Here is a 27,086-nt window from a genome sequence, read left to right as displayed (position 1 = left end):
TGTAAACAAGATATGGAGACTCTAGAAAGAGTACAGAGAAGAGCAACAAAGATGATTAGGGGACTGGAGGCTAAAATATATAAGGAACGGTTGCTGGAATTGGGTATGTCTAGTTTAATGAAGAGAAGGACGAGTGGGGACATGATAGCAGCGTTCCAGTATCTCAGGGGCTGCCCCAACGAAGAGGGAGTCAAGCTATTCTCCAAAGCGCCTGAAGGCAGGACAAGGAGCAACGGGTGGAAACTAACCAAGGAGAGAAGCAACCTAGAACTAAGGAGAAACTTCCTGACAGTTAGAACAATTAACCAGTGGAACAACCTGCCTCCAGAAGCGGTGAATGTGCCAACACTGGAAGTTTTTAAGAAGAAACTGGACAGCCATTTGTCCAAAATGGTATAGGGTTTCCTGCCTGAGCAGGGGGTTGGACTAGATGACCTCCAAGCTCCCTTCCAACTTTATCATTATTATTATTATGAAACCGCAACTTAGTCGTGTCAATGATGATAGCAACTTCTCTGTTGTTGTTGTTTTTTTCTTCCTGGGCAGATTCTTTACGAAACGTCCCTCTGGTGAGTCACGGCCCCCGCTCGTCCCCGGCCGAGCTCAGCGGCTCCAACCCACGGCTGCTGCGGGAACGAAAGACATCCGCTCCTTCGCACTCAAGCCAGCCCACCCTCTTCACTTTTGAGTCACCGTCTAGCCATATCCGGACCACGCTTTCCACCAGCGCTCCTCAGGATTATCTCTTTCTACACCAATGCATGAGCCAGAAATCAGAAAATACCAGGTAATTCTGGGTTCATCCAGTCATTCTTTTTAATCTATAGCAGGGGTCCCCGACTTCCCGGTCCATGGGCTGTTAGAAAGCGGGCCGCACAAGCAGCGGGTGAGCGCACAAGCGCATGAAGCTCCGTTTGCGCCAGCAGCGGTGCATATGTGAAACTCTCGCCTCTCCATCACCAGTACCTAACCCTAACCCTAACCCCTAACACTAAAGCTAAACCCTAGCTCTTACCTCTAACCCCTAACCCAGGGGTAGGCAACCTTGGCTCTTTCATGACTCGTGGACTTCAACTCCCAGAATTCCTGAGCCGGCTATGCTGGGAGTTGAAGTCCACGAGTCATAAAAGACCCAAGGTTGCCTACCCCTGCCCTAACCCTAACTCTAAACCCTAACCCTAATCCCTAACCCTAATCATCCTGGGGAATCACCTGGTGATTTGTCCAAAGGTCACCCAGTTCGTTTTCATGCCTAAGGCGGAGCTAGAATTCATCGTCTCCTGGTGATTGGGCCAAAGTCACCCAGTCATCTTTCATGCCTAAGGTGGGACTAGAACTCACCATCTCCAGGTGATTGGCGCAAAGTCACTAAACTGGCTTTCATGCCTAAGGTGGGACTAGAACTCACCATCTCTAGGTGATTGGCACAAAATCATCCAGTCAGCTTTCATGCTTAAACGGGACTAGAATTCCCCATCTCCTGGTGATTGGGCCAAAGTCACCCAATCGGCTTTCCTGCCTAAGGCGGGACTAGAACTCACCATCTCCAGATGATTGGTGCATAGTCACTCAACCGGCTTTCATGCCTAAGGTGGGACTAGAACTCACCATCACCTGGTAATTGGCTTAAAGTCACCCAGCTGGCTTTGATGGCTAAGGCGGGACTGCAACTCACCATCACCTGGTGATTGGCCCAAAGTCACCCATCTGGCTTTCATGGCTAAGGCGGGACTAGAATTCCCCATCACCTGGTGATTGGCCCAGAGTCACCTAGCTGGCTTTCATGCCTAAGGCAGGACTAGAACTCACTATCACCTGGTGATTGGCCCAAAGTCACCCAGCTGGCTTTCATGGCTATGTCAGAACTAGAACTCACCATCTCCTGGTGATTGGCCCAGTGTCCCCCAACCAGCCGTCCCGGCTAAGGTGGGACTTGAACTCGGGGTCTCCTGCTTTCTAGTCTGCTGCCTTAGCCCCTGGCTCTCGCGGTCAACGCAGTAATCCTTCTTCCTCTTCTTCTTTCCTTGTTAGGAGCGCCAGCTTCTCTCAAGCCACCCGCTTCTTCATGAGGAGCGACCCCTCGGTTCAGAAGGCGTCTCAGGAGAACGGCCACTGCGTCAACGGGGTGGGGGGCGGGCAAGTCCACGGTTTCTACAGTTTGCCCAAACCAAGCCGGCACAACTCGGAGCTGAGGGACAGCGCTTACGACTTGCCCAGGAGCTTTGGCTGCTACGCCTACACCAAGTCGAGCCTCACCGGCTCGGAGACGTCGGATAGCGAGGAGGTCTACACCTTCAAGACCCCCAACAGCACCCTTTGCAAAGAGTTCGGGGAACTTTCCACCGACTCCTACGACGTTCCTGGCACCCCTGTCTCCATTTACCAGATTCCACGGACCTTCACGCTCGACAAGAACCACAACGCCTTGGCAGTGGCTTCGAGTGACACGGGGGCAGTGCCTCCGCCGAGACCTCCCAAGCCGGGGCAGGCCGAATCCCGCTGGGGCAGCCCCCAACAACGCCTGATGGACGGCGAAGGCCTCAGTGCGAGCCCAGTAGTTACCACCATTCCCCGAAGGAACACGCTGCCAGCAGTGGAGAACTGCCGGTTACACCGAGGTAGCGCCAATCTCTGGAGGTTTTCAAGAAGAGTCTGGACAGCCATTTTTCATCGTCCAGTGGTAGCGAACCTATGGCACGCGTGCCAGGGGCGGCACTCAGAGCCCTCTCTGTGGGCACGCGTGCCGTTGCCCCAGCAGAGTTCGCCAGAGTAGCGAGCACATGGCGTTTGGAAGTGACAGGGCAGGAAGTGAGCGAGCAAGTGGCGTTGACCCCCCGGGGATGTCCCGTAGATGGCGAGGGACTGGCCCCAGCCACGCTCACCCAGTCTGCCGTGACCACTGCAGCCACGCCCACCCAGTGGGCCACACACCCCGCCCCCCCACTGAGGGCACCACAATGCTGCTGCAGCCCTGGCACTTTGCGATAAATAAGTGGGTTTTGGGTTGCAGTTTGAGCACTCGGTCTCTAAAAGATTCGCCACCACTGTCATAGGGTTTCCTGCTTGAGCAGGGGGTTGGACTAGATCAGAGGTCACCAACCTTTGTCGGTTGGCGGACCGGAGGAAAAGGGAGGGGGAAGCATTTGACACGTGCGCACAGGGCCACAATCATGCACGCAACACAAATGGGGTGGAGCTAGCACCCGCGTGGTACTCATTACTCCATTCTTGCGTGGCACAGCGTCTTGTTTCTGTGTCCTACGGCACAGTGGCGGCCATTTTTGCACCCCACAAGGCGGCAGCACCCCATTTCCACACCCTGCGGTGCGGCGGTATCCGTTTTTGCTCCTTGCAGCACGGCAGTGTCCCGTTTTTGCATCCCGTGGTACGTCAGTGCCCTGTTTTTGTGCCCTGTGGTGTGGCAGCGGCCCATTTTTGCGCCCCTTGGCATAGCATACTGTTTTTGCGCCCCGCGGCTGCAGCGCTAACACAAGTGAGGGGGTGTGCACACGGATGCGCGAGCGCTGACCAGCCTGTCCCACGGCCCGGTGGCCAGCAGGCCACAGCCCACTTCCAGGTTGCAGCCCACAGTTTGGGGGCCCCTGGACTAGATGACCTCCAAGGTCCCTTCCAACTCTGTTATTCTGTTGGATTTGGTGCCTACAAAATAGGTTAGGATCGCTTATGCCAGGGGTAGGCAACCTTGGCTCTTTTATGACTCGTGGACTTCAACTCCCAGAATTCCTGAGCCAGCCATGCTGAGGGGAAAGGGAGAGGTTTCCAAACTGAGCCATGCTGGCTCAGGAATTCTGGGAGTTGAAGTCCACGAGTCATGAAAGGGCCATAGTTCCCCCATGCTGGCTCAGGAATTCTGGGAGTTGAAGTCCACGAGTCATGAAGGGGCCATAGTTCCCCCATGCTGGCTCAGGAATTCTGGGAGTTGAAGTCCACGAGTCATGAAGGGGCCATAGTTCCCCCATGCTGGCTGAGGAATTCTGGGAGTTGAAGTCCACAAGTCCATGAAAGGGCCAAAGTTTCCCTCGTGCTGGCTNCCATGCTGGCTCAGGAATTCTGTGAGTTGAAGTCCACGAGTCATGAAGGGGCCATAGTTCCCCCATGCTGGCTGAGGAATTCTGGGAGTTGAAGTCCACAAGTCCATGAAAGGGCCAAAGTTTCCCTCGTGCTGGCTGAGGAATTCTGGGAATTGAAGTCCACAAGTCATGAAGGGGCCATAGTTCTCCCATGCTGGCTGAGGAATTCTGGGAGTTGAAGTCCACAAGTCATGAAGGGGCCATATTTCCCCCATGCTGGCTCAGGAATTCTGGGAGTTGAAGTCCACAAGTCATGAAGGGGCCATAGTTCCCCCATGCTGTCTCAGGAATTCTGGGAGTTGAAGTCCACGAGTCATAAAAGAGCCAAGGTTGCCTACCCCTGGCCTATGCACTGTCTCAGCACAGACAGCCTCCCCCAAACAACCCAGAGGGCTGATGCATTGTTTTTGGAGTACAGTTAGTCCTCGACTTAAAACCATTCCTTTAGTGACTGTTCAAAGTTGCAACAACAGTGAAAAAAATGACAGTAGGGCCGTTTTTCACACTTACGACAGTTGCAGCCTCCCCACGGTCACATGATAAAAATTCAGACACTCGGCAACTGGCAGGTACTTATGACTGTTTGTTTCCCGGGGTTGTGTGATCCCCTTTTGTGACCTTCTGGCCAGTAAAGTCAGTGGGGAAGCCAGATTCCCTAATAACTGTGTTACTAACTTAACAAGTGCAGTGATTCACTTAACCACCGTGGCTGGCAAGGTCGCAAAGTGAGTCAAAACTCATCGAACAACTGTCTCACTCAGCAACAGAAATGTTGGGCTCAATTTGGTCCTAAGTCGAGGACTACCTATACTTTATTAGGGTCATATCCTACAAACACACACAGTTTGTTCATTCATTCATTCATTCATTCATTCATTCATTTAGAACATTTATATGGCCATCCAACTCACTCATGGTGACTCCAGGCAGCTTATCGCAATAAAAAAAATATCCTCCACTTCCTGGTGACAACAATCACACCAAACATTTGATGGCCTCTGTATCACCATGGGGTTCTGGTGGCAGAACTTGGTGTTCCAGGCCTTTCAAAAAAAGTCAATGTTATCTCTGCAGGGAAGATGTTCCACAGGGAGGGAGCCACCACGGAGAAGGCCCTTCTTCTTGGTCCCACCAGATGGAGCTCCTTAAGAGAGGGGAACCATAACATCCCCTGCCTCCCTGCTCTGGTGGGTCGAGTAGACATGACTGGAAAAAGATGGTCCTTCAGATAATTGGGGGACTAGAGTCTTAAAAGTATAAGGAACGGTTGCTGGAATTGGGTGTGTCTACTTTAATAAAAAGAAGGACTTGGGGTGACATGATAGCAGTGTTCCAATATCTAGGGGGCTGCCATGAAGAAGAGTCAAGCTATTCGCCAAAGCACCTGAGAGCAGGACAAGAAGCAACGGATGGAAATTAATCCAGGAGAGAAGCAGCCTAGAACTAAGGAGAAATTTCCTGACAGTGAGAACAATTAATCAGTGGAACTCCTTGCCTCCAGAAGTTGTGGGTGCTCCAACACTGAAAGTGTTTAAGATGTGATTGGACAACCATTTGTATGAAATGGTATGGGGTTTCCTGCCAGAGCAGGGGGTTGGACTAGAAGACCTCCAAGGTTCCTTCCAACTCTATTAATATTCTATTCTATGCTATGCTATGCTATTCCCATCCCCATTCTATTCTATTCTATTCTATTCTATTCTATTCTATTCTATTCTATTCTATTCTATTCTATTCTATTCCGATCCCCATCTATTCTATTCTATTCTATTCTATTCTATTCTGATCCCCATCTATTCTATTCTATTCTATTCTATTCTATTCTATTCTATTCTATTCTATTCCTTTTCTCTATTCTATTCTATTCTATTCTATTCCGATCCCCATCTATTCTATTTTATTCTATTTTATTCTATTTTATTCTATTCTATTCTAATCTAATCTAATCTAATCTAATCTAATCTAGACCTGGGGCCAGATTATTTGAAAGGCCATCTTTTTCCCAGTCATGTCTACCTCACCCACCAGAGCAAACTTCTGCTTGTTTTCCATCAGAAGATTATTTTAGCAAGGGGCTTTTTCCCAGCATTCCTCCTATTGGCAGCCCCAACCTATATGAAGAATGGGGGTGTGACATTGGAGCGGTGTTCCTCAGCCTTGGCAACTTGACAGTGTCTGGACCTCAACTCCCAGAATCCCCCAGCCAGCCAGATGTCTTCAACTTGCCAAGGTTTGAGAAACACTGATGAAACTGACCGCTGATCTCTAACGCTGCATTTGAGGTGTTGACTTGTTCTCCTGCTTCTTCTTGTTTTATTTTTGTGCTTTCGATTCCAGCTTCTTCCTGCGAAGCCTATGAATATCCCCAGCCCAGCGTCAGCAGCACAGGACCATCAGCAGAGTCTGCAAATGTTGGACCCAGTTCCTATCTGGTGAGCTTTGTGGGGCTTCAAGAAACCTCTCAAGTGGCTTGTTAAAGGTCTATGGAGATTCTTAGTCATCCAGGTCATGGTTATCCCAAAGTAATTTTTTTTTTCAAAAGGCAACTGGACTTTTTTGGGTTTTTTTCCCTTGAAAAAGTTTCAGGAGGAGGAGGAGGAGGAGGAGGAGGAGGAGGAGGAGGAGGAGGAGGAAAATTGAGACAGGAGGAAGAAGGAAAGCAGAAGGAAGAGGAGGAGGAGGAGGAGGAGGAGGAGAGGAGAAAAGTTAATTGAGACAGGAGGAAGAAGGAAAGCAGAAGGAAGAAGAGGAGGAAGAGAAGGAGGAGGAGGAGTAGAGGAGGAGAAAAGTTAATTGAGACAAGAGGAAGAAGGAAAGCAGAAGGAACAAGAGGAAGAGGAGGAGAAGAAGGAGGAGGAGTAGAGGAGGAGAAAGGTTAATTGAGACAGGAGGAAGAAAAAGCAGAAGGAAGAGGAGGAGGAGGAGGAGAGGAGGAGAAAAGTTAATTGAGACAGGAGGAAGAAGGAAAGCAGAAGGAAGAAGAGGAGGAAGAGGAGGAGGAGTAGAGGAGGAGAACAGTTAATTGAGACAGGAGGAAGATGGAAAGCAGGAGGAGGAGGAGGAGGAGAAGAAGAAGAAGAAGAAGAAGAAGAAGAAGAAGAAGAAGAAGAAGAAGAAGAAGAAGAAGAAGAAGAAGAAGAAACAACAACAACAACAACAACAACAACAACACTTTCTTGAGTGAGAAGCAAAACATTTTCAAGGAAAAAAACAAGAAACTCCAGTTGTCATTTGAAAAAACACCTTTGGGACAAGTTGCTTGTCGGTTCTTCTGTACATCTTCAGGAAAGCCGTTTGGAGGACTGCACACTGCTGGAAAGCCTTTGGCCCTGATGACAATATTGGAACTGGAGCTGATCAACACAGAATTCGGTGGAGCAATTTCTCCTGCAATTACTGTTGTCCGTTCAAGTGACAAGCAATGTAAATCAGTTCTGCCTGGGGGAAGTGGAACGTCTCCGGCTGGTGATGAAAAATGATCTGTCTTAGTGGTTGGGTAGATTTTCCAGAGAAAGGCATTTCATAAGTGAGGCCTCTTCAGAAACTCCTTGCCTCGGTTTGATGAAGGCATCTGGAGAATCATCTCTAGAACTTCCCAGGTGGGAAATATTCCTTAGAGATAGGTTGATTCTGCCTGGTTTAAAGCAGGGGGAGGCAACCTTGGCTCTTTTATGACTCGTGGACTTCAACTCCCAGAATTCCTGAGCCAGCCATGCTGAGGGGAAAGGGAGAGGTTTCCAAGCTGAGCCATGCTGGCTCAGGAATTCTGGGAGTTGAAGTCCACAAGTCACGAAGGGGTCATAGTTCCCCCATGCTGGCTCAGGAATTCTGGGAGTTGAAGTCCACAAGTCATGAAGGGGCCAAAGTTTCCCCCATGCTGGCTCAGGAATTCTGGGAGTTGAAGTCCACAAGTCATGAAGGGGCCAAGGTTTCCTACCCCTGCCCTATCCAGGGGTAGGCAAGCTTGGCTCTTTTACGACTCGTGGACTTCAACTCCCAGAATTCCTGAGCCAGCCACACTGAGGGGAAAGGGAGAGGTTTCCAAGCTGAGCCATGCTGGCTCAGGAATTCTGGGAGTTGAAGTCCACGAGTCATAAAGGGGCCAAGGTTGCCTACCCCTGGTTTAAAACCTAAATGTTCCTCACCAACCTTCTAGTTTGGTGACAGGGTGAGAAGTCTAGGACAACTCATCATGACCAACTTGTTATGGGACAATTCAATGCTGCATTAATCCCAAAAGTGCTTTTTTGTTTTTTAAAGGCAACTGGACTTTCTTTGAAGACATTTTGCTTGCCATCCAAAAAGCTTCTTCAGTCCCTTCCATGAACTGAAGAAGCTTCTTGGATGACAAGCGAAACGTCTTCAAGGAAAACAAAGGAAGTCCACGGCAAGTTGAGTGGGCTGCCAGCTGATATAGCCGATGAATCACGAGGGTCATCCACAATTAAAGTAAATAAATAATTATTGGCTGATATATGTTAACAACCTCATAGAATTCTCTTGTCCTCCCTTTGCCCTTACTGAGAGCAATCATGTCTTTCTCCAGGACTTTCCAAGGTATTGTCTAGAGCAGCGGTTCTCAACCTGTGGGTCAGGACCCCATTTGGGGTCGATCGACCATTTCACGGGGGTCGCCAAAGCAAGGCTGTCCGCCATTTATTTGTCCGCCATTTTTTTTGTCCGCCATTTTTTTCCCCTTTTCCGGCGGGTGCCTTACCTCCCTTGGGCTGGGCCAGCTGGTGGTCGGCCTGCTCCGTCTCTGCCGCTTGCCAGCTATGCCTCGGCCGGCGCAGGGGGCGGAACCACGCATGTGCGGCGCTCCCGGGCAGGGAAAGTCCTCGACTTACGACCGGTTGGGTAGTCCTCGACTTACGACCGGTTTAGTCCTTGACTTACGACTGGTTTAGTCCTCGACTTACGACCGGTTGGGGTCGCGGCATTAAAAAGGTTGAGAACCACTGGTCTAGAGTCTTAAGGACTAGAAACCTGTCTTCATCAAGCAGAGTTGAAATTCAGGCTGCCTTACAGCCCTAGGGATGGAATGTTTTCCTACTTTCCCTCTTCTGACTCAACTTTTACTTTCTGTCCCAGCAGAACAAAACTGCCGTGGCTCGCTCCCACAGCACGGACTCCGAAGACAACTACGTGCCCATGAATCCAGGGTCTTCCCTCCCGCAGAGCGCGGAGGGCTCCAGTGACAGCTCCCAGCACCTCTACATCCCAATGAGCCCTGGGCCACATCACCTGGACCTGATGGGCCACGCCTCGGCCACCTTCCCAGCGCAGAAAGGCGGCGGCAGCTCCCAGCCCTCCAGGCGGATGAGTGAAATCCAGCCCCCGCCCATCAACCGCAACCTGAAACCAGATCGAAAAGGTGAAGATTTGCAACAAGAAGGGGGTGGGCCAGGGCGCTCTTTTGAAAGGATGGATGGATGGATGGATGGATGGGTGTATGATGAAAAGAAAGATGGATGGATGGAGGAGTGGATGATGGATGGAGGATGGATGATGAAAAGGACGATGGACAGAGGCGTGGGTGATGGTTGGATGGAGGATGAAAGGAAGGATGGGTGGATAGATGGATAATGAAAAGATGGATGGATGGATGGATGGATGGATGGATGGAAGGAAGGAAGGAAGGAAGGAAGGAAGGAAGGAAGGAAGGAAGGAAGGAAGGAAGGAAGGAAAAGATGGATGGATGAGTGTATGATGAAAAAAAAGATGGATGGGTGGAGGAGTAGATGATGAATGGAGGATGGATGGATGATGAAAAGGAAGGTGGAGAGGGGTTGGTGATGGTTGGGTGGGTGGGTGGAGGATGGATGATGAAAAGAATGGATGGATGGATGGATGGATGGATGGATGGATGGATGGATGGATGGATAATGAAAAGATGGATGGATGGAAGGATGCTGGAAAAGATGGATGAATGGATGATGAAAAGAAACGGATGGATGGAGAAGTGGATGATGAATGGAGGATGGATGGATGATGAAAAGGAAGATGGAGAGGGGTGGGTGATGGTTGGGTGATGGATGGATGATGAAAGGAAGGATGGGTGGATAGATGGATAATGAAAAGATGAATGGATGGGTAGATGCTGGAAAAGATGGATAGAAGAAGGAGGAGTATGGAGAATGGAGGATGGATGGATGGATGATGAAAAGGAAGATGGAGAGAGGGGTGGGTGATGGTTGGGTGATGGATGGATGATGAAAGGAAGGATGGGTGGATAGATGGATAATGAAAAGATGAATGGATGGGTAGATGCTGGAAAAGATGGATAGATGAAGGAGGAGTATGGAGAATGGAGGGTGGATGGATGATGAAAAGGAAGATGGAGAGAGGGGTGGGTGATGGTTGGGTGGAGGATGGATGATGAAGAGAATGGGTGGGTGGATGGATGGATGGATGATGAAAGAAAGGATGGGTGGATAGATGGATGAAAGGAAGGATGGATGGATGGATGCTGGAAAAAATGGATGGGTGGATGATGAAAAGATGGATGGATGGAAGAATAGATGAAGAATGGAGGATGGATAGATGATGAAAAGGAAGATGGAGAGAGGGATGGGTGATGGGTGGAGGATAGATGGATGGATGATGAAAGGAAGGATAGGTGGAAGGATGGGTGGATGATGAAAAGAAGGACGAGTGGAAGAAAGGGTGTATAATGAAAAGAAGGATGGGTGGGTGGATACGGGAAAAGATGGATGAATGGATGGATGGATGGATAGATGGATAGATGGATGATGAAAAGAAAGATGGATGGATGGAGGAATGGTGATGAATGGAGAATGAATGGATAATGAAAAGAAAGTTGGGTGGATCTAGGAGTGGATGATGAATGGAGGATGGATGGAGGATGGAAAGAAAGATGGAGAGAGAGGTGGGTGATGGTTAGTTGGGTGGAGGATGGATGGATGGATAGATGGATGAATGCATGGATAGTTGGAGTTGTGCTAAGAATCCTAAGAATCCATGGGTCTTCTCCTGATTTTATTGATCCATCAAACTGAAAGTAGATAGCGATGATATGACCACAGGAGGGGCGTGGCTGTTGCCCCTTTGAATTTGGGTCGTAAGTAGCCTTTCGGAGGTCTGTTGCAAACACTGAACGGTCGCTAAGCGATCAGTTGTAAGTCTGTACCTACTTTCAGTTTGACAGACAAATATAGCAACAAAAATATGAAATTTGTTTAGTCTCGCCCTGCGGATTTTGCCTGTTTACTGTCATGGTGGGCAAATCACCCCAAGGAAGATGGAGACCATATACAAACCACAGAAAGCCACAAGGGACCTCAAAGCTGTGTTCCATTTGATGCCTGTGGGAAATATTATACTTTTAATCATTTCAGCTCAATGGAGCCTCTAGCAGCTCTCCAGCCTAACTCTGATTCTCTTTCTCGTCCAGCTAAACCGACCCCCCTTGACCTAAGGGGCAATTCAGTCATTGATGAACTGCCCTTTAAATCGCCAGTCACAAAATCGTGGTCTAGACCCGGGTGAGTATAACACTGCCTCGTTTTTGAAAGAGCCAGTTTGGTTTAATGATTATTGGAAAACCAGGAGACGGTGAGTTCTAGTCCCGCCTTAGGCATGTAAGTCAGCTGGGTCACTTTGGGCCCCTCACCAGGAGACTGTGAGTTCTAGTCCTGCCTTAGGCATCAAAGCCAGCTGGGTTACATTGGGCCAATCAGCAGAGACTGTGAGTTCTAGTCCTTAGGCATCAAATCCAACTGGGTGACTTTGGGCCCATCACCAGGAGACGGTGAGTTCTAGTCCCATTTTATGCATGAAAAAAAGGCTGAGTGATTTACAGCCCAGTGCACCTCACAAGGTTGTTATTTTGGGGGGAATTGGAAGAATGAAACAATATCATGCATAAGGCGCCACTGTGAGTTCTAGTCCCACCTTAGGCATGAAAGCCAGCTGGGTACCTTTGATCCAAATACCAGGAGACGGTGAGTTCTAGTCCCGCTTTAGGCATGAAAGCTGGCTGGGTGACTTTGGGCCAATCACCAGGAGACGGTGAGTTCTAGTCCCGCTTTAGGCATGAAAGCTGGCTGGGTGACTTTGGGCCAATCACCAGGAGACGGTGAGTTCTAGTCCCGCCTTAGGCATGAAAAACAGACTGAGTGACTTAGGGCCGGACACTTTCTCTCTCAGCCCAAGCCACCTCCTAGGGTTGTTGTGAGGAAAATGGAAGGATGAAAGCACATTAGCTACGTTCTCCTGCTTGAATTATATATACAGGGTAGTCCTTGACTAATTTGCTAAGCATGACCATTGTTAAGTGAGTTTTGCCCCATTTTACGACCTTTCTTACTGCAGTTGTTAAGTGAATCACTGCAGACACAGTTGTTGGCTGAGGAATTCTGGGAGTTGAAGTCCACCCATCTTAAAGCCAGCAAGGTTGAAAAACACTTCCTAAACCAGGGGTCTTCAACTTGGCCCTTTTATGACTTGTGGACTTCAACTCCCAGAATTCCTCAGCCAGGCACGCTGGCTGAGGAATTCTGGGAGTTGAAATCCCCAAGTCATGAAGGGGCCATAGTTCCCCCATGCTGGCTCAGGAATTCTGGGAGTTGAAGTCCCCAAGTCATGAAGGGGCCATAGTTCCCCTATGCTGGCTGAGGAATTCTGGGAGTTGAAGTCCCCAAGTCATGAAGAGGCCATAGTTCCCCCATGCTGGCTGAGGAATTCTGGGAGTTGAAATCCCCAAGTCATGAAGGGGCCATAGTTCCCCCATGTTGGCTGAGGAATTCTGGGAGTTGACGTCCCCAAGTCATAAAAGGGCCATAGTTCCCCCATGTTGGCTGAGGAATTCTGGGAGTTGAAGTCCACAAGTCACGAAGGGGCCACAGTTCCCCCCTGTTGGCTCAGGAATTCTGGAAGTTGAATTCCACAAGTCATAAAAGGGCCAAGTGTGAAGACCCCTGTCCTAAACACTTAGGAAATATTCCCCCCCCACACACACACACACAGGGCTGTGCACTTTTTCAGACTCCAAAGGTGCTTTTATGGTGTTTACAGCTAATTCTGCCACTCCTTAAAAAATGGCGGGAATCTTTTCCTGGGATTGTGCCGTCGCAGCAAAGAGTAACTGCACAATTCTGGGGAATATACACAGGTGTTTTAAGAATACAGGGCCTGGGTCTGCCAGATTCCTCAAAGCACATTTGGGTCAAAGCACGGCCCACCTCTTCCCCTTAATGCTAAAACAGCCCCTGACCCTTCTAACATATAGCATTTTTCCCCTGGGGCTGAGTTAGGAATCCATCCCTTAACAGTTGAATGGAGCTGTCTGTTAGGCCACAGACAATTTGTCATGCCCTAATTCAGATTATAAATTCATTGTCTGGGAGGAGAAAGATGGATTTGTCTCTTGGTGAGGTCACAGTTGTTGAGTCACCCACTTTCCACCAGCTCAGACATTTAGGCCCAGCATTTGCAAAACCACAGGGTTGAGTTCACACATCATCCTAAGGCAGGCCCAAACAATTCCCCTGTATAGCTTAGTATAAAATCGGAAGCCAACCCCATCGCTTCAAAAGACAGCGCAATTGAGTTGGAAGGGACCTTGGAGATCTTCTAGTCCAGGGGTAGGCAACCTTGGCTCTTTTATGACTCGTGGACTTCAACTCCCAGAATTCCTGAGCCAGCCATGCTGAGGGGAAAGGGAGAGGTTTCCAAGCTGAGCCATGCGGGCTCAGGAATTCTGGGAGTTGAAGTCCACGAGTCATAAAAGAGCCAAGGTTGCCTACCCTTGTCCTAAGTCCTCCTGTTCTAAGCGGTGAGCCTCCTACTGTAGACCAGGGATATTCAACCTTGGCTCTTTTATGACTTGTGGACTTCAACTCCCAGAATTCCTGAGCCAGCCATGCTGAGGGGAAAGGGAGAGGTTTCCAAGCTGAGCCATGCGGGCTCAGGAATTCTGGGAGTTGAAGTCCACGAGTCATAAAAGAGCCAAGGTTGCCTACCCCTGGTCTAGTGCAAGGGTGTCAAACTGCCGGCCCACGGGCCAGATGCGCCACAGCGAAACCGTGCCCATCCCATTGCCGGCAATGGGGAAAAAAGTCAAGATATGTCGCGACACGTCATGTGACGTTGCGAGTTTGACACCCCTGGTCTAGTGTTAATCTTGGTGTTAATCTCTGCTCATCTGGGTGTCGATTGCTGGTGAGGAAGTGTTTTGGTCTCTTTTTTAAGAAGAGATTGGACAACCACCTGTCTGAAACGGTATACGGTTTCCTGCTTGAGCAGAGGGTTGGACTAGAAGACCTCCAAGGTCCCTTCCAGCGCTGCTATTCTGTTATTCTGTTTGCTTCCTTTGATTGTCCCTTTTGAATGGCATGTAGATGTTGTTTATCTCAATGTGCCGGTTGATGGCCGATTTATCTGCCAGGCTTCCAGGAATTCTCTACTATCATTTTGGGACTTGACTTGGTCCAAGATGCTCACAGCTTCCCCACTGAAATTATGCTTAGGTCTGTCCATCTGCTCCAAGCTTGCCAGATAAAACCCTCGTGACTTGTTATAACTTCTCCTCTGGATGCTCTCGTTTTAGCCAGACCTTCAATTCCAACTTTTCTCAATATTGTCGTCCCACCTCTACACAAAGTATCACCAGCACCGACTCAGGAGATAGTGAAGAAAATTATGTGGCCATGGTAAGTTTTTATAAATGCTTCTTTCTCTTTGAGCTTCTCTCCCATATCTACTCTGATGGATTGTAGTGAGGGGGGAACATTCCCAAGGAGGAAGAGGCAATTAATCCCAGATATCCTATCTGAGGATATCTTTAAAGACTTTAAAGTTGCCAAAGTTGGATGCTCTGGTTTTAAGTTACAGGTCATCCTCAACTTATGACCACAGTTGAGCCCAACGTTTCTGTTTCTAAGTGAGACAGTTCTTCAGTGAGTTTTGCCCCATTTCACGACCGTTTCTGCCCCATTTCTTAAGAGAAACACCGCAGTTGTTAAATTAGTAACCCGGTCACTAAATGAATCTGCTTCCCCATTGACTTTGTGTCCAGGCTGCTAACATCGGATGTTTTTGCTTTGACAACAGATGGAGATGCAACCCTTTTTTTCTTAGTTTTACTCTTAGAATTAGAGTTAAAGTTAGCTGATGCTGGGGGGAGAGGAATGTGCACGAGATTTCAGCTAGACATAACAATACTGAACCTAGTGTGAGAACCAAGGTTATTGTAATAAGAGATGATAAGAATTGGCGGGCTGGAGAACTGGAGGGGAAGCCTGCATTTCAAACTAATTGGAGAATGTGATTTAGGACTGTTAACTGGAGGAGGGAATTGTGCTTTGATACTATGTGCTCAGGGGAGGGGAACTCAGATTATGGCTTCAATTATGCAGTGCCAATACTGTGCTACTCAAATAAAGATTCTTTAAGGTAAACAATGCCTCAAAGTGCTTTGAAGAGTTTCATCTGTCAGAACCAGGACACTTTGCTTGTCAGAAGGTCGCAAAAAGGGATCACGTGATCCCGGGACACTGCAAACCGTCACAAATACATGCCAGTTGCCAAGCCTCCGAACTTTGATCATGTGACCACAGGGAGGCTGCAACAGTCATAGCTGTGAAAAACAGCCCTAAGTCCCTTTTTTCGAAGTTGTTTTGTAACTTTGAATGGTCACCAAATGAATGATTGTAAATTGAAGATGGCCCATATTTATTCTTAAAGGCTCTAAAATCTGGTTTCAAAATTTTGACACAGGACTCAGGACTCACAGACAACCGAATAAAGGAAGAGAAAATCTTACCGTTAAGATTCTGTCGGCATCTGGAAATAAGACAATAGCTTGCACACGCTCGAACTTACAACCATTTGTTTAGTGACTGTTCAAAGTTATTAAAAAAAGTGACTTATAAGTTACTGAAAAAAGTGAGTCGGATGGTTTTTCAGCCTTAACGATCATTCTAGCCTCCACATGGTCACGTGATTAAAATTTGGACACTTGGCAAGTGGCTTTTGCGACCTTTGACAAGTCAAGAGGGGAGCCCAATTTGCGTAACAACCTTGTTACTAACTTAACTGTCAAGGATGAAACTTTAGCAGCTACGTGTCTCTGCATTTCAACTTGCCTTTAGGTTAAGGGGGGGAGGTGTTACTTTCAAGTGGGTAGATGGAGAAACGAAACTTCTCCGATTCAGCTGCAGACCGTAGGAGCCTGAAACCTTTTCAAGGACACCCGAACAGGTGTGGATTTGAAGCAGACGGTTCCCATAACAAAGTGGACTTGTTGATAACAGATTACGTAAGACGTTGGGGGTTTGGCTGGGGAAAACTATTGTTTAAGTCTATGACTTGGTGTGGGAACCTCAGAGTTAGTTTTGCTTCGACATAACCGAGCTATGTATCCAATAAACGGTAAGAATTTCAGAAACGGAATGAATCTGGCGTTTTATTTGAATTCTCCAAATGGATTCTCGAACGACTGCAGTGATTTATTTAACAACTGTGGCAAGAAAAGTCATAAAAACAGGTCAAAACTCACCTAACAACCGTCTTGTTTAGCAACAGAAATGTTGGGGCTCAATTGTGGTCGTAAGTCGAGGACTACCTGTATATAAATGCATCTTTTATACTTATACTGAATTTCTACACAAAGGGCCTTTTGGTCTGAATTAATGGGGAAGGGAACCTAATCTCTTGCAGAAGTTAGGGAAATTAACCTTTTATGCAGATTCTGACTAATTGCTTGAATGGGCCTTTTGCTGTTGCTTTACTGATTGCTCCTAACGGCTTTAATTTTAGCAAAACCCAGTTTCTGCATCTCCCATTCCAAGTGGGAAAAGCAGTCCGGCCCAAAAGAAGAGCAGCACCAGTGTTGATTACCTGGCTTTGGACTTTCAGCCGAGCTCACCTGGCCCTCACCGAAAGGTATGATCCAGTTCTGAAAGCTTTGTAACCATCCCACACCGAACCGCAGACAAAACATGTGGGCACGGGACAATTGGCCTAAATTCAGTTGAGTGGAAACTCTGGCAGTTTGAGTGACAAACTCAACTAGAGAGCCAGTTTGGTCTAATAGTGAAGGCACCAGGCTAGAAACCAGGAGAGAGTGAGTTCTAGTACTGCCTTAGGCATGAAAGCCAGCTGGGTAACTTTGAACCAGTCACCAGGAGACAGTGAGTTTTAGTCCCACCTTAGGCATGAAAGCTAATTGGGTGACTTTGGGCCAATCACCAGGAGATGGTGAGTTCTAGTCCCACCTTAGGCATGAAAGCTAATTGGGTGACTTTGGACCAATCACTAGGAGACGGTGAGTTCTAGTCCCACCTTAGGCATGAAAGCTAATTGGGTGACTTTGGACCAATCACTAGGAGACGGTGAGTTCTAGTCCCACCTTAGGCATGAAAGCCAATTGGGTGACTTTGGGCCAATCACCAGGAGANCACCTTAGGCATGAAAGCTAATTGGGTGACTTTGGGCCAATCACCAGGAGACGGTGAGTTCTAGTCCCACCTTAGGCATGAAAGCTAATTGGGTGACTTTGGGCCAATCACTAGGAGACGGTGAGTTCTAGTCCCACCTTAGGCATGAAAGTTAATTGGGTGACTTTGGACCAATCACCAGGAGACGCTGAGTTCTAGTCCCACCTTAGGCATCAAAACCGACTGGGTGACTTTGCATCAATTACCAGGAGACTGTGAGTTTAGTTCCGCCTTAGGCACAAAAATGTAACACAAAGCCACATCTAACTAGAAGGATGAAATGCAAGGAATTTTAGAGTCCTAAAATCTCTTCCTAAGGATCTGGTAAAATCGCCCAAACTCCGCCAGTCAGCTTTTCTGCTCAAGGTGGGACTAAAACTCACTGTTTCCTAGTGATTGGCCCAAAGTCACCCAGTCGGTTTTGATGCCTAAGGTGGGACTAGAACTCATCGTCTCCTGGTGATTGGCCCAAAGTCACCCAATTAACTTTCATGCCTAAGGCGGGACTAGAACTCACCATCTCCTGGTGATTGGCCCAAAGTCATCCAACCAGCTTTCATGCCTAAAAGCGGGACTAGAACTCACAGTCTCCTGGTGATTGGCCCAAAGTCACCCAGCTGGCTTTCATGCAAGACTAGAACTCACAGTTTCCTGGAGATTAACCCAAGTTCACCCAGCTGCCTTTCTTACCTACAGCAGGATTAGAACTCACCACCTTCTGTTTTCTAGGCCAGCACCTTAACCACTACACCAAACGAGTACATGTAATTCCTTCTGACCAAAATGGAATGTGTTTAATTAGAATATTTGTTTCACTGCATCTCCAACAACCTAAACTGAAAACAGTTGTTTCTATGGTTTTTTTTTAATTGAAAAGTCTATTAAAAGTTCAAGTTTATTGAAATTTTTATGGGTTTTTTTTAAACCTCCTTTTTATTAGTTAAATAAAACATTAAGGGAGGGGAGGAAATATCTTTTCTTGAATGGGTTGAATCTGATGCTTTGCACTAATGTTTGTCAAGCTTGGCAACTTTAAGACTATAGGATTTCAACTCCCAGAATTCCCCAGTCAGCATGGCTGGCTGGGGAATTCTGGGAGTTGAAGTCCACTTCTCTTAAAAGTGGCCAAGCTTGAACGTTTAGTAAGTAACCTTGTACAGGGATCTCCAACTTTGGCCCGTTTAAGACTTGTGGACTTCAACTCCCAGAGTTCCCCAGCCAGCATCGCTGGCTGGGGAATTCTGGGAGTTGAAGTCCACAAGTCTTAAAAATGGCCAAGCCTGGAAAAACACTGCTTTACATTGCAAGACAAACCAGGCAAAACCTGGACCCTTCTCCCATCTTTTCTCCTCCTCTCTCCTTTCTGTGGACAGCCCTCCACATCCTCTGTCGCTTCGGATGAGAAAGTCGACTACGTGCAGGTGGACAAGGAGAAGACGCAAGCTTTGCAGAACACAATGCAGGAGTGGACCGATGTCCGGCAGTCGTCTGAGCCCAGCAAGACGGTGAAGCAGTAGCCAAGCCAGGGGCATGCTAGAGAAACCACAGAGGCTTCTAGCAGTCAAGGAGGCCATCCATTTGCTTTACCTTCTCTTTGGAGAAGGTTCCAGAAAGGCTGAGTGGTTCTGCTTTGGAAAACAAAGTTAATCAGGAAGACATTTGGCTGAAAAGCTGCATCAACCCTCCAAAAGGCATTTTTTTTCCAGTTATGAGTTAGCTGCTGGCTGTACTCGGAGGAATTCGGCGAATCAACACTGAATTCTCATTCACCTGCCTGTGTCCAAACTTTCTTTGATCCATTTTCTATCTGCAGATCACTATTTTGGCATCTAGTACCTTCTCTTTGCCGGTTTCCTGCCGTCGGTTGGAACTTTCAGCCTGATTTTGGCCTCTTTCTTCTGCCTCCAGCTCTTTTAGAGACGACGCTGGTGGTGGTGGTGATGTTGATGATAATAATAACAATAGTAATAATAATAATAATGGCCAGCTACTCATCCTAAGTGGATTTGATTTCCAACAGTCTCTTTACAAAGCGGTCTTAGCTGTATGGCTTCACAAAAGGGTGAAGAAATCTCCAAGCAATGCCTTTTATTTTATTTTTTGGGGCTCTTTCTGTAAATTGCCACCCTGCGAATTCTTTAAAGTATGCAATTGTCCTTCTGAGGACAAGCATGTCGAGAAAACAATAGCCCGTTGGGTATAAATCAGCTTTTTCAATGCATTATTCTCGAACTGAAATTAATTCCTCGTCTGCCGCCTTCCCACTCAACGAGAAAAAAAAAATTCTTCCTCATTCTCCCGCAGGAATTTTTTAAGATTGGAGCATCTCTGGATGTTTTCGCAATAGTTTCCTCTTTGTAGAAGATATGATATCGGTGTCCGTGGATCTTACAATAGTTGAATCTGTGTTGGGCAGTATTTGGTACCTGGTGTGCGGTATATATGGTAGAAGGACAGCATTTTGATGTTGGACCCTTATAGTAATGGTTATAAAAGCCTAGATATTTAAAAGTCCATCCACTCTATATTTCAAGCTGCATTCGATGCCTGGCTACCTGTCAGAAGCACTCCCAATTCAAAGCAAATCTTCATTTTCAAAATACCTGTGTTTTCCCCAAAATAAGACCGGGTTTTGTATTAATTTTTGCTCCAAAAGACGCATCAGGGCTTATTTTCCAATGAGGTCTTATATTCGTGGAAATACGGTATTAAATGCATCTGTCTGGCTGATGATCTGAACTGGGGCTTATTTTTATATTACGAGCATCCTGAAAAAATCACACTAGGGCTTATTTTCCAGTTGGGCCTTATTTTCAGGGAAATACGGTAGGAGCACCGGGGCTTGAGTGGTTGGGACACTGGGCAGGAGATTAGCAAGCCCATGTTGGAGGCCCAAGAACTGCGATGGGGCAGGGTTGAGCTCCTGTCCTTTGCCCCGGCTCCTGCCCGGGACGTAAACGGAGCCCCCCAACTGGGCAGCCCCAGGACCACAGCGATGTCACCGGTTAATCCTTTCAACCCAGAAGCGTCTCGGTGCTTCTGACATGAATGCAAAATAATAATAATCAATCAATCAAAACGCATTGTTGAATTTAGAGCGTCACAGTTGAAAAAAGGCAACTTGGCAAACGTAACTAATGCAGGTGTAATTATGGTAATGTTCTCCAGAAGGATATTTCACATTACTCCCTTGCCTAGATTTAAGTAGTCCTTGACTTTACGACCAAAGATTGGGACCAGAATTTCTGTGACTAAGCGAGACGGTTGTTGAACGAATAGGGCCTAATTTTACAATCTTTTTGACACGGTTGTTAAATGAATCACTGCAGTTGTTAAGGGAATCAGATGGTGGTTAAGCAAATCCATCTTCCCCCGTTGACTTTACTTGTCAAAAGTCAAAAATAGTGATGAGCTGATCCCGGGAACATTGCATACACGCCGGTTGCCAGGCCCCTAAATTTTGATCACATGACCCTGGGGAAGCCGTGATGGTCGTAAGAGTGAAAGACGGTCATAAGCCACTTTTTTCAGAGCCATTGTAACTTCAAACGGCCGCTTAACAAACGGCTGTAAGTTGAGGACTACCTGTGTCGAGATAAGATCTAAAACAACAACAGGTGAATCTGTTGCACCCCATTTCCCCAAAGGGGCCCTGTTAGTTTGCAGATCCTTTATAAAATATCTCGTTTTTATCACAGTGCTAGTTTTATGCGGGTAGGATGTATATCTCTGCGAAGCTTTAAGTCTACGGAGATTCTCCGTCCTCCAGGTCAGGGTTGTCCCAAAGGTGCTTTTTCAGGAGGCAACTGGACTTCCTTGTTTTTCTTTGAAGACGTTTCGCTTCTCATCCCAGGAAGCTTCTTCAGGTTCCGACTGAACGGTGGCGGATGGAAGGATTTATATTCCTTGCAGTCATCTGGTCGTTAGTACTCCCTCTGAGAATCGTTGAGGCCACTTGAAGGTTTACCTGTGTCCTCGGGGTCACCTGAGTGGTGCAAATGGGGGTGGAGCCTTCTTGGAACTGCTGAAACATCCTGCAGAAAGTACAGCTCCACTCCCATCTAGCACGCTTATCCTATTGTCAATTCATTCTTCCCCAATAATGAGCAAAGGGACCTTGGAAGGGAAGTTGTAGAGGGCTAAGATCCGTTGAAGAGTTGCTGGGAACAGGCTTTCCCCAAAATATGGATTAGCCCTCCTTGTGTACACTCTGCTGACGGCAACAAGGAAAGCCACAACGGAGGGGCGGAGAAAGGGCAAACGTTGTGTTCACACAGCCCATTAACCCAGGTCAGGTAAAGATGTAGCAGGGGAACTGGTTTATTATGCTAGAACAGAGTTTGCGTTTGCCTAGATAAGGTTTTCCCGTATGGTTTAGGACAGGGGTAGGTAACCTTGGCTCTTTTATGACTCGTGGACTTCAACTCCCAGAATTCCTGAGCCAGCATGGGGGAACTATGGCCCCTTCATGACTCGGGGACTTCAACTCCCAGAATTCCTGAGCCAGCATGGGGGAACTATGGCCCCTTCATGACTCGTGGACTTCAACTCCCAGAATTCCTGAGCCAGCATGGGGGAACTATGGCCCCTTCATGACTCGCGGACTTCAACTCCCAGAATTCCTGTGCCAGCATGGCTCAGCTTGGAAACCTCTCCCTTTCCCCTCAGCATGCCTGGCTCAGGAATTCTGGGAGTTGAAGTCCACGAGTCATAAAAGAGCCAAGGTTGCCTACCCCTGGTTTAGGATATTGTGAATTGGTGTATTGGGGTGGTTTCTGGCTCAGTGTGATTTGTGAACTAGAAAATGGTTGGGTTCGGCTTTCAGGTTGGGTGTAACGTGTGAATGTAACCGGGTGGCTGAGGCTGAAGGGAAAGAGGCTTGGCCCTGAATAAAAAAACTTCTATTTTATTGCTATTCTGCAACACAGGTAGTCCTTGACTTATGGCCACAATTAAGCCCAAAATTTCTGTTGCTAAGCAGGACGTTTGTTCAGTGGGTTTTGCCCCGTTTTACGACCTTCCTGGCCACGTCTGTTAAATGAATTACTGCACTTGTTAAGTTAACTTCACGGAATCTGGCTTCCCCATTGACTTTGCTTGTCAGAAGGCCGCAAAAGGGGATCACGTGACCCCAGGGGACACAGCGACCGTCACAGATAGGAGCCAAGTTGCCAAGCGTCCAGATTTTGACCACAACGGTCGTAAGAATGAAAAACGGTCATAAGTCACTTTTTTCAATGCTGTTGTAACTTTAAATCAGTGGTTCTCAACCTGTGGGTCGGGACCCCATTTGGGGTCGATCAACCATTTCATGGGGGTCGCCAAGCAAGGCTGTCCGCCATTTTTTTTGTCCGCCATTTTTTCCCCCCTTTTCCGGCGGGTGCCTTACCTCCCTTGGGCTGGGCCAGCTGGTGGTCGGCCTGCTCCGTCTCTGCCGTTTGCCAGCTATGCCTCGGCCGGCGCAGGGGGCGGAACCACGCATGCGTGGCGCTCCCTGGCAGGGAAAGTCCTCGACTTACGACTGGTTGGGTAGTCCTCGACTTACGACCGGTTTAGTCCTCGACTTACGACCGGTTTAGTCCTCGACTTATGACCGGTTTAGTCCTCGACTTATGACCGGTTGGGGTCACGGCATTAAAAAGGTTGAGAACCACTGCTTTAAATGGTCACTAAAAGAATGGATGTAACTCAAGGACTGCCTGTATCAACAGCCTACTCCTTCCAAGATCTTTGCTGATACTCTCTGCTAATTCCTTAGCTAAAAAAAGACTTTATACAGGCTTCAATTCCCTGCCTTTGCATCAAACAGGAAGAATCAAGTTACTTGACATTTGCTTATTGGTGAGATTAAGATCTGTTTGGGGACCGAACACACTGTTATTTTATAGTTATTTTCCTGCACCGGACATCTGTTGACCATCTCATGCAGATACGCACTTCAAGAGAGAGTATGTACAAAAAACCCCACAAATCCTGTTTTGCTTTATCAATGAAACCTCAGTTCACAAACCCACTTTCTGTCTTAGGGCTGTGTCTGTAAGGATTGATGGGACAATCCTAAACCACCTATGCAGGTTTAATCCAAGGTGCTTTCCCCCCCCCCACAGAAGTGATCTTAGAACTTCCATTCAAAAGCCTTTCCTCTCACGTGCCTGCAATTTTTTTCCCCTCTCTCTTTTCCAGAGTCCCGAGTTCAAGTTCTCCTGGTTTGCCAGCGAAAAGCCCTCCCCCCCATATCAGATTCACACAACCTGCGGAGCTAAACTGTGACTGGCTATTTACCGGTTCGATGCCGTGTATAGTTCAGTGAGCTTTGCAAGTTCAGACCACAAGATTAATTCAAGTAGCCAGCATTTGGTTAACCGTGGTTTGCTGGCTGATGCAAACCCAGCCTACAGGATGCAGTTTGTGCGCTGATCTTGTGACCGTTCAAATAACTCCAGGATTTGTTTTAAAACCTGTGTAGTTCTCTCTGTTAATTCTATATCAGGGGTAGTCAACCTTGGCTCTTTTATGACTCGTGGACTTCAACTCCCAGAATTCCTGAGCCAGCACAGCTGGCTCAGGAATTCTGGGAGTTGAAGTCCACGAGTCATAAAAGAGCCAAGGTTGACTACCCCTGTTCTATATAGACAAAGGGGCCATTTTCCTCTCTAGAGCATCATAAGATTCGGCTTTTTAAAATGTAAGATTTTTGCAGCTAGAACATGACATTTTTAATTTGCCGTTTGATTTCCAATTTTTAGATAATAAACTATGTCTCTTGTGCATAAAGGGTTCTAGGTAACAATAGGGGTGATTTCTCTTTCGGGATCCACCCTTTAGATCAGATTTCAAATTTCCCAAGTAGGTGAACTTTAAAGCCCAGAATTCCACAGCCAATATGGCCGTTGATGAGAATTCTGGGAATTGAAGTCCCTACGCCTGGAAGCTGCGGAGGTTGTGAAACACGGCTTTGGACCCTCGTTTATTACCGAGCACATGAGATAAATAGTGAATTGAAGATCAGGGATGTCGTTTTAGGCACAGGAAAAAAATAATAATCAGAGAAATTTTCAGTATGTAAGAAACCTCTTACAAATAAGGGGGTTTCAACCTTGGCCCCTTTAAGACTTGTGGCTGAGGAATTCTGGGAGTTGAAGTCCACAAGTCTAACCAAGGTTAGATATTTGAGAAAGATTGATTTAATCCAGGGATCTTCAAACTTGGCAACTTTAAGACTTGTGGACTTCAACTCCCAGAATGCCTCAGCCAGCTATGCTGGCTGAGGAATTCTGGGAGTTGAAGTCCACAAGTCTTAAAAGGGCCAAAGTTGGATCCCTGTTCAAGGTTACTTACTAAATGTTCAAATTTTCTTCTAAGTTACCCTCCCCCTAACCCAGAGATTCTTAAACATGGTGGTGTCATCACGCTGGCTGAGGAATTCTGGGAGTTGAAGTCCACAAGTCTTAAAGGGGCCAAAGCTGGAGATCCCTGTACAAGGTTACTTACTAAATGTTCAAATTTGCCTCTTAAGTTACCCTCACCCTAACCCAGATATTCTTAAACATGGCGGTGTCATCACCCCAGAAAAATATACTTAAGTGAACTTTCCTATATATAAAATTAATGATTTGATTAGGTTTAGGGTTGGGCAAGAAATAAATAGACCAATTTTAATGATTAGGTTTGATGATGCCAACTAGAACAAGGAGAGGGACTTCCAAGTCTCCTGGCAACCTCACGGACACGTTCATTTCCTAGTGGTGCCCCATCCAGGTCTGATTTGGCTTAGCTTCTGACCCCACCTAAAATGAACACCGCCTTCTGCTGAAATGCTGATTGAAGGGTACAGCTATATAAAATACAGGTAGTCCTTTATTTATGAGCACAATTCAGCCCGAAAGTCGACGTAAGTCGAGGATTACCTGTATTCGGCAGCTTCACAGATCGACAAAATATGTTGGGTTTTTTTTTTCCGGAAGACAGCAATGAGATACCCGGAGTTCGCATAATGGAAGAATTGTAACCTTGACCAGATTTGTGTTAACTATTTAGGTATTAAGAAAGATTTTTGACTAGGAGTCTCTTGTGTTTTTGTCAAAGAAATAACGATGTTTATTACCTTGCTGTAAATGTCCTAAATTGAATGATTGGCAGGAAGGTGGGTGGGTGTTTCTGGTTTTCTTCTGGGGAGGATGGGAAGTGGGCGATGTTTATTTCTTTACAAAAAAAAAAATCCTCTTTTTTTCAAAACTATATACATACATATATATATATATAAATAGATGTACAGTATGTTTTTGTCTTGTGGTATGAGTGTTTGAGCTGAATATTCCTCCTTCTTTTTTTAGCCACTGTGGATTCCATTTCCTTAAATTATTAATTTATTCCCTGCGAGCTGCAGTTGAAAGAAGACGACAACTGTCCTGCAAAAACCGAAGTTTGCGCTTAAACTTAGTTAACACTTTAAATAAACCAGTTGCTGTTAATAAATGTGATAGACGGCTAAAAAAAAAAAAAAGGAATGCACTTATTTCTGCGTGATTAATCGCCACAATCAGAAGCCTACTCCTCCCGGAATGTGTCGGTTATCATTCTTGATAACGCAATTATGCAGTAGATAACTTTCCATATTAGCGCAGAGATATTATGAGCACGCTGTTAAGAGTAGATGGCGGAATATTTTCTGCTTGGGCTTATAATTTTAGAGGAAGGAAGTCAACAGGTTAGGTGCTTTTTCAGGAGGCAACTGGACTTTCTCGTTTTTCTTTGAAGACGTTTCGCTTCTCATTCAAGAAGCTTCTTCAGGTTCTGACTGAATGGTGGGGAATGGAAGGATTTATACTCCTCGCAGACGGCTGGTCATTTGCCTCCTTTTAGAGAGTTGTTGAGGCCACCTGGAGGTTTACCTGTGTCCTCAGATCACCTGAGTGTTGCAAATGGGTGTGGAGGAATTGCTGAAAGGACTCTGTTGTGGAGCTGTGCTTTCTGCAGGATGTTTCTGCAGCTCCACAACACACCATCCGGTCAGAGCGGAAGAAGCTTCTTGGATGAGAGGCGAAACGTCTTCAAAGAAAAACAAGGAAGTCCAGTTGGCCTGCTGAAAAAAAAAAAACACCTTTGGGTCCTTAAATTAAGACAATCAAATCTGGGCTCTGAAATGTCAAACCCCCGTTGACGTTTTTTCTCGACGCCATTCCCGGACGGTCTGAATTTTTTTTGCAACTTGGTTGCAAACTTGAAAGTACTTGAAAGTGACGAGTTACCTTTTGGTAAGATGGGCAGCCAATACATTTAACAACAGGATAACGGATTTGGAAGGGACCCCCAGAAGACCCTATATCATTTCAGACAAAATGGCTGTCCAGTCTCCTCTTAAAAACCTCCAGGGATGGAGCACCCACAATTTCTGGAGGCAGGTTGTTCCACTGGTTAATTGTTCTCACTGTGAGGAAGTTTCTCCTTAATTCTAGGTTGCTTTTCTCCTTGGTTAGTTTCCATCTGTTGCTTCTGGTCCTGCCTTCAGATGCTTTGGAGAACAGCTTGACTCCCT

At 46.9% G+C, this 27,086-nt stretch overlaps 1 protein-coding gene across 1 annotated transcript; it reads left to right on the top strand.

Annotated features, from left to right (window-relative positions):
* Positions 1–546: 546 nt before the first annotated feature.
* Positions 547–19,157, top strand: GAB2 (GRB2 associated binding protein 2; the record flags this gene model as incomplete). The annotated part of the gene is made up of 8 exons (XM_015828806.1): positions 547–787; positions 2,032–2,618; positions 6,429–6,523; positions 9,183–9,465; positions 11,506–11,596; positions 14,662–14,764; positions 16,872–16,997; positions 18,925–19,157. Coding segments are annotated over 8 exons (1,670 nt in total), but the record flags the coding sequence as incomplete, so codon positions are not given.
* Positions 19,158–27,086: the final 7,929 nt, after the last annotated feature.

Source organism: Protobothrops mucrosquamatus, unplaced genomic scaffold, assembly GCF_001527695.2.
Source record: "Protobothrops mucrosquamatus isolate PMUCROS unplaced genomic scaffold, P.Mucros_1.0 scaffold4936, whole genome shotgun sequence".
Classification (NCBI taxonomy): Eukaryota; Metazoa; Chordata; class Lepidosauria; order Squamata; family Viperidae; genus Protobothrops; species Protobothrops mucrosquamatus.
Note: the sequence above shows the minus strand (reverse complement) of the source record. Positions and strands in the feature narration are given on the sequence as shown.